We start from the raw sequence: 18,089 nt of genomic DNA on the forward strand, positions 1-18,089 counted from the left end.
CTTCTTTCATTCTTCCACTTGCTGGCTTGCTTGCCTGCAAGCACGCAAAGCTGAACAAGGAGATTTTGAAAGATTGCACAATAATTTGAAATAACTTTTTGAAAAATTGCAAAGTTACAAAGTGAGTTTTGTTGCAATGGGTGGGTGTGTGTTTAAGGGGATGTATTCTTCTTGCCTGATTTAAGATATATTGATTAATTATTATTTTTAGATGGGTTATTATTTACAAATTTAAGGAAAATGTATTTTCTCACATAGATGTTTCTCCAGTAGTGGTAGGTAAGAGACAAGGGATTGAACAGGGTGAGATAAAAAACCTGCAACAAAGCCAATTACTATAATTTTACATTTTTTTAAAATTTTATTGAATGAAAGCACAAAATGTCGGGAATACCATCAAATTTTAGAATAAGTTTAGATTTGTTCGAATCGGTCGCATTTGGGACGAATAATGGCCTTTAAACGGCCAATGAAACCGTAAGACGCTGCCCGAATGTTGCTTTGCGGTATTTTGGCCCATTCCCGGCGAAGCGCTTGCTTAAGGTGATCGACACTTTGGTATTTTTTAGTGCCAATCTTGTTTTCCAAAATACTCCAGACACAATAGTCCAATGGATTGGTATCCGGAGGTTTTAGTGACCATTGTACGCTGGAAATGAAGCGAGAAACCTCATTTTGTAACCATTTTTGGATGGCTCGTACTGAGTGCGATGGTCCTGTTGGAATGTCCAAGGTCTGCGGCCAAAATGATTGTGTGCCCAAGGCTTTAATACACCCTACAGAATATTTTCGCGATAATATTCGGCATTTATTCTGATGCCACGGTTGATTAATACGAGCGGAGAGCGACCATCGGCTGTTATGGCGGCCCACACAATCACCCAACGGTCGGCGCCTGAGTTCTGGAGGCCAACCGAAGATGCACTATTTCAGCTGACCTCTTTGGCAAGTAAACACGACCATTTTGTTTGTTTACAAACTGCTAGACAACGAATGTTTTCTCATCGAAGAAGACCAAATTCTGCAGTTCACCACTTTCGACCAAGCGTAGCAAATCTTTAACTCTTTTCCGTTGTATAAGTTCTTGCACTTTTTGGAATTTCAATGGCTTTACAACGAGCTCATTTTTAAATATTTGCCGAATGGAATATTGAGATATGTTCAGCTCACGAGCCATTTTTTAGACACTGCGACGTGGGTTTCGAACGAGTCGCTTCATTACTTTTAGAACCATATCTGCTGATGTTGATGTGTTTTTCCGTCCACTTCCTTGACGTCGGGCTATGCTACCAGTATCACTGTATCGAACGATGGTACGAGACACAAAAGATTTATTCACATGTAAATGCTGGAGTGCTCCAACGATAGCCACTTCTGGTTTTCCAACCAAATATAAAGAAATCACGCTTGAATTCCATCACGAATAACTTCTTTTCTGGAAAATTCTCACCAAAATGCTTTTGTACGCTTGTAAACAATATAATAAGCTGTCACTGGAATAATTTTAACAGCTGTCGGACGAGTGGCTTAGAAATGACAGCAGTCTGAATTTGGTTGCAGTTTTTTCATCTCACCCTGTATGAACAAAATCGGGATTTTTTCCGATTTTTCTGCCTTTTTGTGATTTCTTTTAATTTCTAAAATAATTTTTATAGAATTTGTTGAAAACATAAGTATTGCTCTTACAATGTCACCTGCCAGTCTGTGGTTAAATTAAGCAAAAAATATTTGTTTCTTCTTTGCCATTCACAAAACATGGAAAATATTTCTACTGAAATTGTAATACGCCACTTGCCACAACCTACGTAGGGAAAAGTAACACATGTCGACATATCGCACAGGAAGAAAAGAAATCTTCTTAAGAAAAATTCCTTTTTGTTTCTTATTTTTATTTTTGTTTTAGATAAGGCAATCAAAGTCGCATAACATTTATGTTGTTTGTACACGAAAACGCAATAAACATAAATTTGCGCCACATAAAAAAGTCGAAAAACAAAAACTCATCATCACCCCCTCAATTCCATCAATAAATTTCAAAAGAATTTGGCTAAAAGTAATATTCGCAAGAATGAATTATTTCGAAATATGTGTGAGTAAATATTTGAATAGGCTGTGGAATAAATAATGCAAATTCCCTGATAGCGGTGTGCGTGCATGTGTGTGTTTAGGAAAATGCATAGGGGTAACTTGTCACAGAGGTCACTGACCATAAACTTCGTGGAAAAATTCAATTTCCGCAAAGTAAAAGATAAAACAAATGGGGGGGAAGTTTTTTTCTTTTTGTATCAATCAATAAATTGTAGTGAGTTTCGGTTTCAAATTTCTTGGAAATATATTATCTTTGTTTAGAATATTGGAGATGGTTGCCTGCGACAAGAAAAGCAAAATTTCTTATGAAAAATTGCCCGAAAATAGTTACTAAAATCTGAAGAGGCATATCACATGATTGATACACTTTGGCATATTATAGAAAGTATGTCCTAGCAACACTCTTAATATGGTCGATAAAAATGTTCTCCTTGTCGGTCTACATAATTTTCATTTGGTCGTTTATAAGGACCACCTTCAGGTGGCCTCTATGGCTAAAATAAGAATTATGTTTTAGTGTTTGTTTTGTATTCTAACAGGTTTTAATAAACGTTTCTGGGAATTCACTTCCATTAATAATTTTATTTATTTTTGTCAGAGTATCGTTCCATTAAATCTAAAAACCTCTCTGAAACTGAATCCGTAACCACAAATCAACGGTTAGTTTATTTCTTTGTTTTTTTTTTTCATAAATAAAGTAACATCCTTGTTCAGGTTGTCATTCTTTAGGGGCTTAATTCATCAAACATGCTTTGACATATGAAATCCAGTGAAGCCACATAAAGAAAATTGCAGAAAAAAAATAAATAAATTGGATTTCCAATGTCGATGGGTAATGAAGGAACAATGTAAAGAAAAGAAGAAAAAAAATGCAAAATATAAAAACTTGAAAATATAGCCTTTACCATGTGAAAAATAAGCAGTAAAGAAAGTCTTAAAATCGGGCGGGGCCGACATATTTAGTAGAGCTTCACATAAAAATTTAAAGTTTTTTTTTTTGGAGAATTTGTGAGAATTAAATCAGACCAACTATTATTAAAGTTACAATTTAAAGTCTAACGAAACAACTACATGAGAGGAATATCCTCCTCAGAATTAATTTCTACTAAATTTGCCAAGGCATAGGGTAAGTGTACCAGTAGTCGGCACTTTTAGGATTTTCGCGTTTTTAATCGCTCACCATTCTGAGTGGAACTTTTCAATTATTACAAAGTTAATTTATTCAGATTCGAAATTTTGTATAGTTTTGCAATAATAAATAAAGTCTTAATAACTTTTTATTAAATTTCATAAATTTGTAGTTTTATTAAAACAATGCTTTTTTGCCAGTAGTCGGCACCACTTGCTAATTGTCGGTATGACATGTTCCAACAGTCGGCATACCAATTTTTTTTGTAAGAATAATTAATAATAATAATAAACTAATTCATTAAAATATAATATTTTTGTTTAGTTAAACTGATTCGACGTCTTTATTGTACTTTTCTTAAGAATATGGATTGTTGAAGACCTTCACAGACAAAAATTTAATTTTTATTAAAATAAATCATCTTTTCTTAGCGAAATTGTACACAAAGGTAGCTGACAACATATTTGAAGTAAACAAAATACATTTAGTTATAATAGTTTCATTTATTTGGGCTTAAAAATAAAAAGTGCCGACTACTGGGACATGCCGAACTTAGGCACACTTACCCTATATAGGTTTTTTAAATTCGGGCTTGTATTTCCCATTTGGTGCACAATTAACTTGAAATCGGATAGATATATATGAGAGCTATATCTAAATCAGAACAAATCTCCATAAAATTTGGCAAAGGTATTTCTGAGTTTTATTTGGTATATTTCCTACCGAGTGCATATTATGGACAAATTCAAAAAATCTGATGAACAATGTATATGGGAGCTATAGCTATATCTGAACCGATTTCGATCAAATTTGACACACTTATTTCTAAACCCAATTTGGTCATAAGTACCAAATTCTATCCAATTTGGGCTAATAATACACCCCACTTATCGTTGATACAGAGTCTATTTAACGGCTGCGGAGGACAAAAATAACAAATCGGATTAAAAATATATATGAGAGCTATAGCTATATCTGATTCGATTTCGAAAAATTTCGCACACTTAATTTCAGGCCGTATGTGTAAAATTCCATACTGATACTACACGTTTGACGCACAAAAAAGGTAAATCGGATGAAAAAATATATGGGAGCTATATCTAAATTTTGACCGATTATTTCCAATTTTGTTCGTCCTTGGGTCAAACAAACGACTCGTGCAAAATTTCATCTCGAAATAAATGCGACCTGTACTTTGTTTACAAAAATACAGGACAGACGGACGGACATGCATAAATCGACTAAGAATGTGATTCTATGCAGATCATCAAAAGGAACTATGGGTCTATCTCATTTCTTTTTGCTTGTTAGAAACAAATTCACAAAGACATAGTACCCTGACCACCTTGTTGTGTAGGGTATAAAAAAGGCATCAATATTTTACGATTCATTTCGCAAAATTTATCATAGAGCTTAGAAAATTTATATAGATTACTTTAGAACAAATCATTGGTTTTAAAAATGGGTCATATCTGCTTTTCTTATGGTTTTGTCCTTCTATAAAGGTAAATCTCGATTTCTAGTTCTAGCTATGCCAAGGTCTTTACCCCAACAAGTTTAAGGTGGATACACCCCCTGTCAATTTATCAAATTATATTTTTCCAAAGCTTAATATCATCACTGTCTATTAAATCAGAAGTGCAGGAATTTTGTAATATATATACATGTAAAAATATGAAATTACGCAAATGATTTAAAAACATATTATGTATATTTAAATCTTATTAACAAACGTTTTCAGTTTTATAAAATACACTGAAATAAAAAAATTCTTAGCTATATGATTTTTGCGTTAAAAAAATTATAATACACACATTAAATATAGAAAAAAAAATTAATCCTCTTTTCGCTTAATATGCTTAAATGAAATATGATATACAATAAAACCTCACACACATTTACACTGCATTCCACACCGTAAAATATTTTGGGGACGAGTTATTCAACCCAGTTTTTTTGTTTCTATTAACAACTGATTAAAAATGCCTCCACTGTGTTTTTGCAAAAACAAAATAAAAAAAAAAACAAATTTAAATATTGTGGAGAGCATGGAAAACACCACTCTCTGACATTGACAGATGGAATAATGTATGAAGAGAATAAAAATATATTCACATTGACATTGGACGTGGAAGGGTCAGAGAAAACAATAAGACTTTTGATATCTAAATTCGCATCCTAATTGACAGCTGACATTTTTAATCAAATAACAAAGCCAAACAGAAACAAAAACAACAAATATTCACAGCAACATTAATTAATGTCTCTCAAGTTAGACGGACATTTATTTGTATCTTTTATCTCCATCAGTCTGCTAGCCTATCTTGCTACATTTATCCATGGGCCTAGGAAACTAAACAAAGTTTAAGCTATAACCTAACACATACATACGTACACACATACAATTCATTTTGGATGGAATGTTGCGGACAGACATTTATTTAAGCGATTTTTATCACTTACAGTCCTCTAATTTATTTTCTCTTTGTTTCTAACATCTTTACAGTTGCCTCAAGAGATTCTTCAGCCAGCAGCAGTGGTTCATCATCGTCCTCAAGTAGTGGTGGCAGCAATGGCGGTGCCAGTGGCAGTTCATCGTCGTCGTCATCATCATCGTCCTCGTCGTCGTCCTCATCGCAAGCCAAACTGCCCGTCATGGTGTTCGTACACGGCGAATCATATGAATGGAATAGTGGTAATCCCTATGACGGCTCTGTGCTGGCCAGTTTTGGTCAGATGCTAGTGGTGACGATAAACTACAGATTGGGTCTGTTGGGTAAGTGTTGCTGTTATTGTACTTGTCACTGATGGTGACATGCTTTTTGCTTCCATTAAGATTTTGGCTTAAGAGTTATTTCAATACATGGCTGGTATTAATATTATGGACACTTTTATGGGAAATTGTATTGGAAGAATATTCAGTGTTTGATGAAATCTTATGGGGTGTCTTGGAATTGATAAATTATTTTGGGGTAGTAAATACATATGGCATATCCGTCACATGAGCTATATTCGCAAACCCGTAAACTTACTGCAGTTAAAATCGACCAGTATTGTCGGTATATCGAAATGCCTTTATCTGTAAAACTGTCTCATAGGTCCAATTTTAAATACCAAGTACAGGCAACTTTGTAGAAAATTGGGAGATCAAACTTCGACATGCCAGATATTAATAAAAATCCAAAATGGGGTTCAAATGTCGGCTTGTGCTATTATTTGTAAAATCTGAATATTTTTTGCCAGATTTATTATTTATCGACTATAAACATAAATATTGAGTTGAAGTCCTTTACTTTGTCCAATTTGGCCTGAACTTTATCAATTGGGGGCTTCGCTATATGGGGCCATAAGTAGAGTTGAGCCAATCTGGTTCGGTCGAAGGACATAGTTCCTTATCGAATTCTGTGGACTCATGTCGTTTGTACGAAAACTCTGCGTATGAGTGATATAATATACATGAAATCACTTATACGTTTAGGAACTGGTGTACTGAACTATGAACTAGATTGACTCAATTCTACCTATAACAAACCCTTAACTAGATTGAGTTATTTGTGCGAAGATGTGTTCTACCCAACAACTTCAAGTGAAAAATGTGACAAGGACCCACCTATGGAGCTTCTCTCAAAATTTGTACAGATAATGAAAGGTTTTCTGGATGGTATTTTTGGAAATACAATTTTTGAAACATCAAATATCAGCAAGGCCATGATTGGGAACTATACTGAATAGAAGAACAGCACAGATTTTTGTTTTTTATTTCATTTTTCATGTAAACGTAGAATTTTTATCCTTTTAGAAACTTATATTGAATTTGTTTTGAAACGGTGTTTGGAATCTGAAACAACTAAGAGCGTATCAGTAGTTTTCTGTCGGATGTATACACACAATCTATGGAACCCAACATATTTTCACATTATGTCTAATTCTGGTATAAATATTGAAAATGTGGTACCTCATTTCTGTCCTTATTAGATTTGTGATTATTTTTTATTTTCGAACGTGTTTTGGGGATGTACCAAAAATATGTTCTGATATTGTAGGAGGGTATACGATATCGTGGACCTATATAGATAGTTCTATTCCTGGGGATTAAAGAACTCCTAAAAATATCCTTTTATAGAATTTCAGACAATTCCATTGAAAAATGACGCTAAAATCATCAAAATACCGAACCGAACTACTTGTGTGGATTTTCGGGCAATTCCGTTGAAAATGATGGCTACAATCATCAAAATACCGAATCTCGGCGGGCACCGTTGTTGGGGTTGGGGGCTATACGATATCGTGGACCGTTATTGCCCATCTTCGTCCATTACTTGCCTACAGACAAAAGATTGATCTGTGAAAAATTGTAGCTTCTTATCTAATTCGATTTGACTCTATCGTGATTACAACAGACGGACAAACGGACAGACAGGGCTAAATCGTCTTCGAATTTAACGCTGATCAAGAATTTATACCTTGTTAGGTCTAAAATTATTATTTCGATGAGTTACCAACGGAATGACGAACTTAAATCAGCCTCCATACTAGGGTATAAACAATTCAGTAACAATTTCCGAAAAATGGAAGATATACGAAAGGATTGCCCTATTCAACCGGGTAATAGTTCTGTGTTTTAAGAAAAGTTTACCATGTATTATGAGACATACATCTTGGCGAACATTTGACATCTTCTATAGGCATCCAAATTTGATAGAAATATTACGGCGCTTATAATTTATATATGCCTCTGTATCAAGTCAGGAACGGCCTTTTAGAAACTGAAAACCCTGTATTGAACAATTTTTCTAATAAAAGAGATTTTGAAATTCCATGTTCCAGCTTTCGCGACGGTATTATTTATTGTATTGGTCTAAAACCTTAAAAAGTCATTAACTACTAGTCTTTAGTTCGAAAATTCCTAAAATGAGTCGAAGTCTCAATATTTTTCAAAATTCCAATTAATAACGAACTTTTTTAAGGGATGACTTTTATAACCAGTTTTATTTGAAAATTTGTATTCAAATCTCAAAATGATCTACAATTGGTCAGTAGACTAAATATATGGGCCTGTTCTTAAAAAGGCAGTTTATCTAAATTTAGAGATTCTGACATGTAAAATGAATGGTCAATATGGTCAATATCTCAAAGTTTAAGTAATTTAATGTACACATTATGTAGCCTAAAACTATCTCTTCCTAATTTCATTCAAACTTGATCTGACTTCAATTTATGTTTTATTAGGACATTTTCCCAATTTTCAATTCATAAAAATCAATTATTTTAAAACAATATAATTTTTTTGAAAATGTTTGAAAATAATTTTTAACAGAAATTATTAACAGAGAAATTATTAAGAGAAACAATTAACAGAGAATATATTTCCATCTTTCCTCTATGAAAGTATTTTTCCACTCCAGTGGTATTAACACACAATTTTCCTCTATTTTTCTTCAGGTTTTCTCAATGCCAACACAGACCGCTACTCCAAACTGCCAGCAAATTATGGTTTGATGGACATCATTGCCGCCTTGCATTGGCTCAAGGAGAATATTGCCTCATTTGGTGGCGACCCGCAAAGTATTACATTGGCTGGCCATGGCACCGGTGCAGCTTGTGTACATTTCCTCATATCATCCATGGCTGTGCCAGAAGGTATGTCGGCTTGCAGTTACATAGGCACAAACCGAGTATATGAATTACATTTAAAATAATATACATTTCCTTATTTGTATGCTATTTTGCATATTTTGTCTGTCTGCCCGTTTTGTGGTGGTTTTTCAACTCACTCCATAATTGTTTTTCATTGATTTTTTCACCTCTTTTTTTGTTGTTGGCACACACACCAGGTTTACTATTCAATCGAGCCATACTAATGTCAGGTTCGGGCTTAGCACCGTGGTCGTTAGTCAGTAATCCTGCCAAATATGCCGCCATTGTGGCCCATCACGTGAACTGTGCCCCGGATTTGCCGCATGCCCATTTCATGAAGTGTTTACGCGAAAAACCTCTGGACCAGTTGTTAAGTGTTCCAATTAGACAGCCCGAGTTTGGTTTTGCATTTGGCCCCAGCATAGATGGAGTGGTCATAGATGGCGGTGACTATGTGCCACCGCCGCCAAATTATATGCATGTCCAGGCATCGACGTCAGCTGGCAATGGTTTGGGTGGCGAGGCGGGCAATGCTGCCCACGGTGGTTGGGGTACACCGGGACAATTGGAGAATATTGGTAAGTAAGGCAGTTTATCAAAGCGTAATAAATTTAATATTCAATTGAGTAATGAAAAGAAAATTAATATTCAACAATTTTTTTTTAACTTTTTTTCCATTTCCAATTTACAAAAAAAAAAAAAAAAACCCTGCATAATTAATTACTCAGTTTTAATGAGGAAAACAGCCATTAACAAGTTGTCGAGGTAAGTTTAAGCCATTTCTTTAAATGAATTTTTGTAATTACCATTTTCATCAGTTTGCTGTTTGGTTGTATTTGTGGAGAACAAGACAAAAATCTCTCGCCCTGGGATAAATTTATTAAATTCTTTATTCAGGATTTACCTTCACCATTTTTCAAATGCTGTTAACTAAAATGACTTTTGACGGCTAAATGCGCTAATTGTTATAAATTGAATCAAAATTTCCTGAGATTTAATTTAATTGAGTAAAGTGTCTGGAAACATTTTTGGAATATTTCTATCATTTATAAAATGATAAATTAGGCTCTCTTGTCTGAAGGAAAATTGAGTGTTATTTAGTGAAATTAAAAGAAACATAGCACAAATTTAACCCCTGCACCTCGTAGACAGCGAAAACTCAAATGAGGCCAATGGAACTAATCAGAGTTTTTTATTGAGTTTATGAAAATTTTTTGGTTAAATTACAATCTGAACAATTTGTAATTTTTATGTATTTAACAATGATCAGCAATTTCAAAGTTTGATAGCATTTAGAGCCCGATTCTTGGTGGAGAGGCTTGCAATTGAGTCAATCTGCCTCTATTCGATATGTTCATATGCACAGACCGGTCTCAGAAGAAACGAGCGAATATATATCAGGAGGGTTGTCGAGATATATACACCCTTAGAATATGGTGACGGGGCCATTAGGTCAAACCAAAGTTCGTGGAGCAGTTGAGAGATATTTTAGACTTTATTATAAAAATTACGATGTATAAAATTTGGTGTTCATCTGTAGATTCAGATGGTTTTTTTTTCATGATTTAACACTTTTTTTAAATTTAACCGATGGGTGTACCAAGCTACAACATTGTCTAATATTGACCTATGTTCGGAAAATATCGGGTATTCCCTACGAAATATATAAACTATATGATACTTTACGCCACTACACATACAGGGTGAGATGAAAAAACTGCAACCAACTTCAGACTGCTGTCATTTCTAAGGCACTCATCCGATAGCTATTAAAATTATTCCAGTTGTATTGTTTACAAGCATACAAAAGCTTTTTGGTGAGAATTTTCTAGAAAAAAGTTATTCGTGATGGAATTCAAGCGTGATAGTGTGATTTCTCTATATTTGGCTGGAAAACCACAAGTGGTTATCGTTAGAGCACTCCAGCATTTAAATGTAAATAAATCTTTTGTGGTTTTTAAACAAAATTATCGTGTTTACTTTCCAAAGAGGTCAGCTGAAAATGTGCACCTTCGGTTGGCCACCAGAACTCAAGTGCCGGCCATGGTGATGGTGTGGGCCGCCATAACAGCCGATGGTCGCTCTCCGCTCGTATTAATCGTAAAATTGTTAAAAATTATGGCATTTGACATTTTTGAAATTTTTTATCTTACCCTGTATACTTAGCTAGGCCAGAATTATTATTTCGAAGAATTACAAATGGAATGACGAACTTTAATATACCCATCTCGATAAAATTTGAGCAGTATCTGATACCTGTTACCACCAAACATACTTATGGGAGCCATTAACAGATTTCCACCAAAGTCGAAGTCATCCACAAGGCTGAATTCGGTCGTATGTTCCAAAATCCACTCTATTTGGGATATTAACCATTTGGTTACAATAAACCTGAAATGGGATTAAGACATATTTGGGAGCTACATTTAAAACTCAAACGATGTCGATAAAAGTTAGCAGAGGTATTTCTGAGCTATATGCGATATCAGGTGCAAATATCATTGTTTTGGAGGGCATATATCGAATATGAGGGACGTAAACATCACATCGAAGCTGTAGCCATATTTTAACCGATTTTCACCAAATTCGAAGCATGTGCTTCTAGGCTAAATTTGAACCGATTTTCACCAAAATAAATTTTCACATATTACGCACTTTAATATTGAAATCGGACGAAGATATATATTTTTCTAATATATTTTAAATTTAAATTTGGACCGATTCTCATCCGTTTCAATGCGGTTTGTCCTTGGACAAAACAAAAAATGGAAAAATTCATCTGAATCGGAGAATAAATGCAACCTGTACTTTGTTTACAAAACGGACGAACGGATGGACATGTTTTCTCCTTTTTTGAAAAACGTCTTTTTTACTTTCCTTACCCTTCTCACATTAACATCTTCAATTAATCCAAATGGTTACATCCTCTCCCTTTCTATTCACTTTCTTAATTGTTGCTCTTCGACCCTTCATTTTCATCAAATTCCAATAATTAATTACAACACAATCTACCTTGATGAAGATTAATTACAATTATAACATAACTTTGAAGTAATCTTTCGATGCGGTACAACCGTCGCGGTTTGAAGTAGGTCAAAATTAAATTAAAATGTTCCGCACATCATTATCTCGGCGTTTGTGTCATCTAATTTGTTGCAATATATCATCAGCAACGCGGCAACATCTGTGTGTGTGGGTGGGTGTGTGTGCTGGCCACCTTTTTCTTTGCCGAGCAATGCTGCTCCACACTGCACTTAATTAATTAAAAATATTAATTTAACAGCATCACTTGCCACCCAAAAATTATTCTTCTTTAACGAAGTGCATGCGCCAGGCTAACAAAATTATGTCAAGTATGTTGCACTTGATGTTGTTGTTGTTGCTGTTTTTGCTACACGTAGGTAGGGTCCAACATGTTCTATCATCATTAATCTAAATCAACATGTGTATGTGAGTGCTTTTAGGCGTGTAACTGAGTGTGTGTGTTTGTGTGGGTTCATGCGAGAGGGAGAGTGAGTAATTTTAAAGGGTTTCAAACCACTAAAGGACATCAGCATAAACTGTTCACCTCAACAAGACCAAAGTTCATAGCATGCAATATTGTGATTTAATCATATGCCAGAACACACATACAGATGGGCCAATGTAATTAATTTTTTTGGTTGGCTGTATGAGTATGGCATAAATACCTAGATATTATTAATTTCCAGCCTCAAAGTAATTCAAATATTTAAACTCCATAATAGTGTGATATCATAGAATCTTTAAATGTCCCTTTCTATTTTAACAAAATGCCATCATGGACACGTTACCTTTTGAAAACCTTACTCCCATTTATAATAACTCCAGCCAACTTAAATTATGCTACACAAATATTTTCCTTTCGTTTCCACCTAATATGACAGCAAACATAGGCATGTCAGCCAAAAGGTCAAAACGGGAGTAGGGAGTATGTTTATCGTGTGTGTGTGGTTTATTGCACATTTATGTTTAATTAGTTATGCCATAATTAATATAAACTAAACCCGCTACAATAATTAATTGATTCTATAAATTTTCCAGGCCAGCATAAAAAGGCATGATTGTAATAACATTGCTTGTCCAATTAAGTCCATGTTCACCTCTAATCAGAAACAAATTATGACAAGGGTTGTTGGCTGACTGGCTCGCTCGCTGGCGTTGGCATACTTATTTACACAACGTGTAATAAAGCAAAAACAAAAATGTAATCTTAAATCTAAATATGACAGAGGCACGTAACAAACATAATTTTCAAATACATTTTTGATGAAGGACACATAAGTTTATGGTTGTTCTAGGGAAAAACAACGCTAACCCTGTCTTGTTTGTAGAGGTGGAATGAATTTACCGAATTTATTTGCTGTTATTTTTAGAAAAAAAATATATAATGTCTATAAAAATATTGCCTAAAAGACCAACATTAAAAAAAATGAAAAGTCTTTTACCAGGGATTGGAACTACTTTTTATTCTCCTTTCACTTGTAATGTTTCTCTTAAATTCTTAAGAGTTCATAATTAAAAAAAAACAAGACTTCCTTAAATCTAAAAAGAAATTTCCCAATGAACTGCGATTAAATTATGAAACTACTGCAGGTTATTTTACTACCTCAAAAATTTTCGACTCGACTTTTTTCGGAGTTTCGTATTGTAAATACTGGCCCCATTTTGAGTTTCTGTAAAAACTAATTAAAAAGTATCAATCCGATTTGCCGACAGATGTATACTCTCAGCTAATGTTCGATTATTAAAACATATTTTGACTTCTGTTATGATTATTCAAATCGTTGATCCTCTATGGATAATTTAATGTGCCAATATTGTCAATTTCGTATGGGACCTAAATGATTTGCGTGTGGTACCTGATATAGTTGACCGAAATATTCCATTTTCATGCCTTATCTAAAAATATTGGTATGGGCAATATTAAAAGAAAATCGAACATTTATATCCAATTTCATGCGAAATCATAAATTCCATATTCATCTTAGGTTTCTGGTTGAGAGAAGTATTTTTATATATAGCAAGTTGTATCATATCTCCGAATTGTTTCGCAAATTATGAGACATAAAAAATATTGAAAATTGTGACCCTTTGTGGGTCAGGTACCAGAAGGGTTTTGCAGATATATATTATCTTCACAACAGATCTTGTGTTAGCAAAAAAGTTTGAAGAGAGTTTGATTTTTATTTCGCCTTTTTTGGGCGTTTTGTTTTTCAAAATGTTGCATATTATTTGGGGAGGTCCCAGAAGGAATGTTCCGCACTCTACCATCTTTATAATAGATCTTTTGTTAAGAGAAATATTGAGATGTACCATGTTTTAAGGAAATCTGATGTGAATTTCACGTTTTATGAGCAAAATGGCTATCCAAAATTTTGAACCTTTGTGGGGGAGGTAGCAGGAGGAGTGGACCGATATATTCCACCTCGATACCAGACCTTGGATTAATTAAAATATTGTGATGCATGTAATTTGAATATAATCGGACTCGTACATCACATTTTATAAGAGTTATAATAATTCAAAATGTTTACCCTTTGTGGGGGAGGAACTTGATGGAGTGGACCGATATTGTCTATTTTCTCACCTGACCTATCAGCTATGAAAATATTACGACTTGCAGAGTTGAAAAAAATTTGGATTATAACTTCTCTTTCTATGCAGTAAAATATATTTTTTTTTTTTTGTAATTACGACCTTTTGTGGTGGAGGTACTGGAAAGAGTGGACCGATAGTGCCGATCTCCGAACTCCATCTAAGTTTAATAATAATATAATTGGTGTTATAGTGCGCACCAGGCAGACGAACGGGCATCGCTATATCGACACCAAATGTCCTGAAACGGATTTGGTCCAAAGAGACCAAGGGTCTAAACCCGTTATATCGATGAGGCACGTTTTGGTCATATCACATGATACATAATCTACGTAGCCATATGGCTGAGGGTATTATTAAGGGTCATATAAGTGCTTGTAACTTTTTAGAACATTTTAGGTTGAACGATTGACAAAATATACACCTCGCTTCGTTATATGATGGCTATACCAAAACGTGGACTGATATATCTCATTTTCAATACTAACCATCCTAGAAACAATAAAAATTATTCTGCCAAATTTCAAAAGACAGACGGACATCATAAAATCGTCTTTGAATTTTATGCTGATTACGAATATTTATACTAAATGTGGTCTACAATGAATATTTAAGGATGTTACAAACGGAAGGAGGGATGTATTTTTTGAAGAAAAAATTTTCCCCCAAAAATACTCTATATAAAGTACTTCCAAATATCTGGCCTTCTCATTGTGTACTATAGGGTTACTCATTTTAAAATTATGTTTGGTGATCTATCCTCTCCTCCTTCCAACCTCCCCCTTTCAGCTAGACCATAGCACATTAGAAACCAATTACCCCTAAGCACACACTCATCAAATAATGAGACTACCCAAAAATCATATCAGCCTCCTTAATCACTGTCATCTTAGCCAATGACTTAATACTCCTCATGAATAGAAAATAAAAGCTGGAGGCATATTATGCAGATACTTGTCTAGGATATTTGATGGGAAGGAACATGTAAATTGCCATCACGAACCCACTTGGCGGACTCATTCAAATCTAATTATCTCTCCTCGCTCGAAGAAGCAGAAGAACAAGAAGGAGAAGTTGGTACTTGTGGAAAGCCAATTTTGTAGCTTCATGCCGTCGACATTTATTCAATTAATCCGGACAAAATAACCAATCACAACGAATTCGTTCGACTTTTTGGGGGCACAAACAGCAAAGCCGTAGGCAGAGGGGTTCAAAGGTTTATTACGTGTACGTATGTGTGGCCATGTAAGTGAGTGCATGTAAATATCGCTGAAAATGAATTTGCGTCTCTCTCTCTATCTCTACGCGAGTGTGAGAGTGTGTGTATGTGTCTTTGCGTTCATAGGCATGTTAAAGCATTGTTAATTACCTGCTAAAAACAGATTAACATGACATCATCGTATTTAATAAATTACATTTTGTGTAATTAAACAAACATGAAGGCACTACGGCTGCTGGTGGTCTCCCTGCCCTGCCATGCCACCGATCCCATCCCATCCGTAGCTCTGTCTACAAATTTGAATATGCAAACGCAAATCTAAGTCGTTATACAAGCTGGCTGACTGGCTGGCTGGCAGGCAATAAAATCTTTCAATGTACACGTGTACAAGTTTAGTTTCAAGGATATCTTCATATGTGCGTGTTTGATTGTTTGCCTCTGTGTGAGTGCAGGTATGTACATACGTACATTCAAATAGGTTTTAAGTAGTTATGGTAAACGTAGTTATGCCCGACATTGAAAGCTTTCGAAAATTATGTTAATCTTTACAAAAGCCAGGAGTGGGCACACATTATAGAGAAACTAGAAAATTATTTCCAAGAATTTCGAGTTGCTCTCTAATACAGCAATGCCAGTGAGTCCGGTAATCATCTTTGAAGTCCATATGTTTAGGGGGCATGTTCAAATTATTTATATTGTCTTACGTCTTTTAGCCATAATTAGATTGCCTTTAATATTAAGGAGCCCGGAAATGAGTGGTGAAAATGCGAAAGGACATTTTTCGATTTTGTTGCTTATTGAGTAAACATATGTACAAATAGAAGTAAAAAGAGATTTCCTTATCAGAACAGGCAGTGTGTAATAAAATGTAAAGGAAAATGTCGTTGTTTGGCTTTTTTGAGAAATTCGAATAGTTTCCAAATACATTGAGGGCGGACATAATTTCGTAGGAAAATGCTACCAATTAGTTTTTATCGAAAATGTCATCAACTGGTTTCCATAGAAAATACTATTTATTATAATGAGATTGGCTGAGGGAAATTTCACATTACAAGGAAACAGAATAGAATGTGGATAATCTCTTACCATCGAAACAATTTCCTTTTATAATTGATGACCAATTTCATAACAGATGTATATAGAAAAGGTAAAGGTAATATGTTAGAATAATGTTTTATTTAGATTTGCTTACACATGATAGTATACATTTGTGAGAAAGTAAAGGCTGAGGATATTGCTCTATGCATATGAGCTGAAAAGAAAAGTTTGGAGTAGCGAGCGGTTTTTATCTAAAAAGCATGGAATGTTCCTTTACAAAGTTGAGAGTGCTATCAGGATGTATGTAGCGCATAGTCTTTATACTCTATTTTTTCCTGGACGAGCAAGGCATATTTAACAACAATGCCCAACAATGAAGTGTTGGTTGAAACATTATTTTTACAAGCCATGGTGAAAATACCAAAGAATGAATGGAAAATGGTACCATAAGTGAAGTTTTCGAGTTATTGCGAACTTTATGAATACATAGACTTATACCCCTGTTTGTTCACATTTCTGCCACGACACGTGTCTAAGAATATCCGAATAAATACTCAAAGCCTTTAATATCAATTTCGTCCTCCTTCCTTGAATATCAATTTCCCTCCGTCCTTGATTTTTGCCCCATTTTCCCACGGATTGAATATTTAAGTCCACGTTTTCCTATAGCGCACATATGACGACACCCACCGACATTCGTTTTTTTGATATTCCTAATCACATTTACCCACGAAATTATTTCAAATTTAAGAAAATTTGGAGGAAGACAATCCTTGAAGTATAAGGTTGTCTATAAAATTTCCCGTTTTGGTATGGCCCCCATATAACGGCCTCATCCACTTTATCTTTTTTTAAGTTTAACAGCATTATCCAAACGGTCTAACCGACATTTGTAGCTTAAATTGGAATACGTTTGAATTCAGATACTTTTATAAAAAAAATGTTTTTATTACCCAATGGTGGAGGTTATTTAAAGGTTTTATTTTTATACCCTTTGCCATACATAGTATGGAGGGTATATTAAGTTCGTCATTCCGTTTGTAACTCATCGAAATAATCATTTTAGACCCAACAAAGTATATATATTCGTGATCAGCGTAAAATTCTAAGACGAGTCCGTCCGTCTGTTGCAATCACGCTACAGTCAAAATGAATTAAGATAAGAAGCTAAAATTTTGCACAGACCTCTCTTTTGTCTGCAGGCAGTTCGAAGATGGGCTATATCGGTCCGCGATACGTATAGCACCCATATAACGGTATCCCCCGATATTCGGTATTTTGATGATTTTAACCACATTTTTCAACGGAAGTGTCTGAAAATCCATACAAGGAGTTCCTTGTGGGTACTTTTTCACTTGGAAG

General features: G+C 34.6%; 1 protein-coding gene across 1 annotated transcript in view; it reads left to right on the forward strand.

Moving 5' to 3' along the window:
* LOC101895293 (neuroligin-4, Y-linked) overlaps positions 1-18,089 on the forward strand; it is a 93,714-nt gene that overhangs the window by 55,822 nt on the left and 19,803 nt on the right. The window contains exons 3-6 of the mRNA XM_011296964.3: positions 5,724-5,993; positions 8,660-8,857; positions 9,052-9,432; positions 9,583-9,619. Of these exons, the coding sequence (XP_011295266.1) occupies positions 5,724-5,993; positions 8,660-8,857; positions 9,052-9,432; positions 9,583-9,619 (886 nt within the window). The remainder of the gene's footprint in view (positions 1-5,723; positions 5,994-8,659; positions 8,858-9,051; positions 9,433-9,582; positions 9,620-18,089) is intronic.

This window comes from Musca domestica, unplaced genomic scaffold (assembly GCF_030504385.1).
Source record: "Musca domestica strain aabys unplaced genomic scaffold, Musca_domestica.polishedcontigs.V.1.1 12, whole genome shotgun sequence".
Taxonomy (NCBI): Eukaryota; Metazoa; Arthropoda; class Insecta; order Diptera; family Muscidae; genus Musca; species Musca domestica.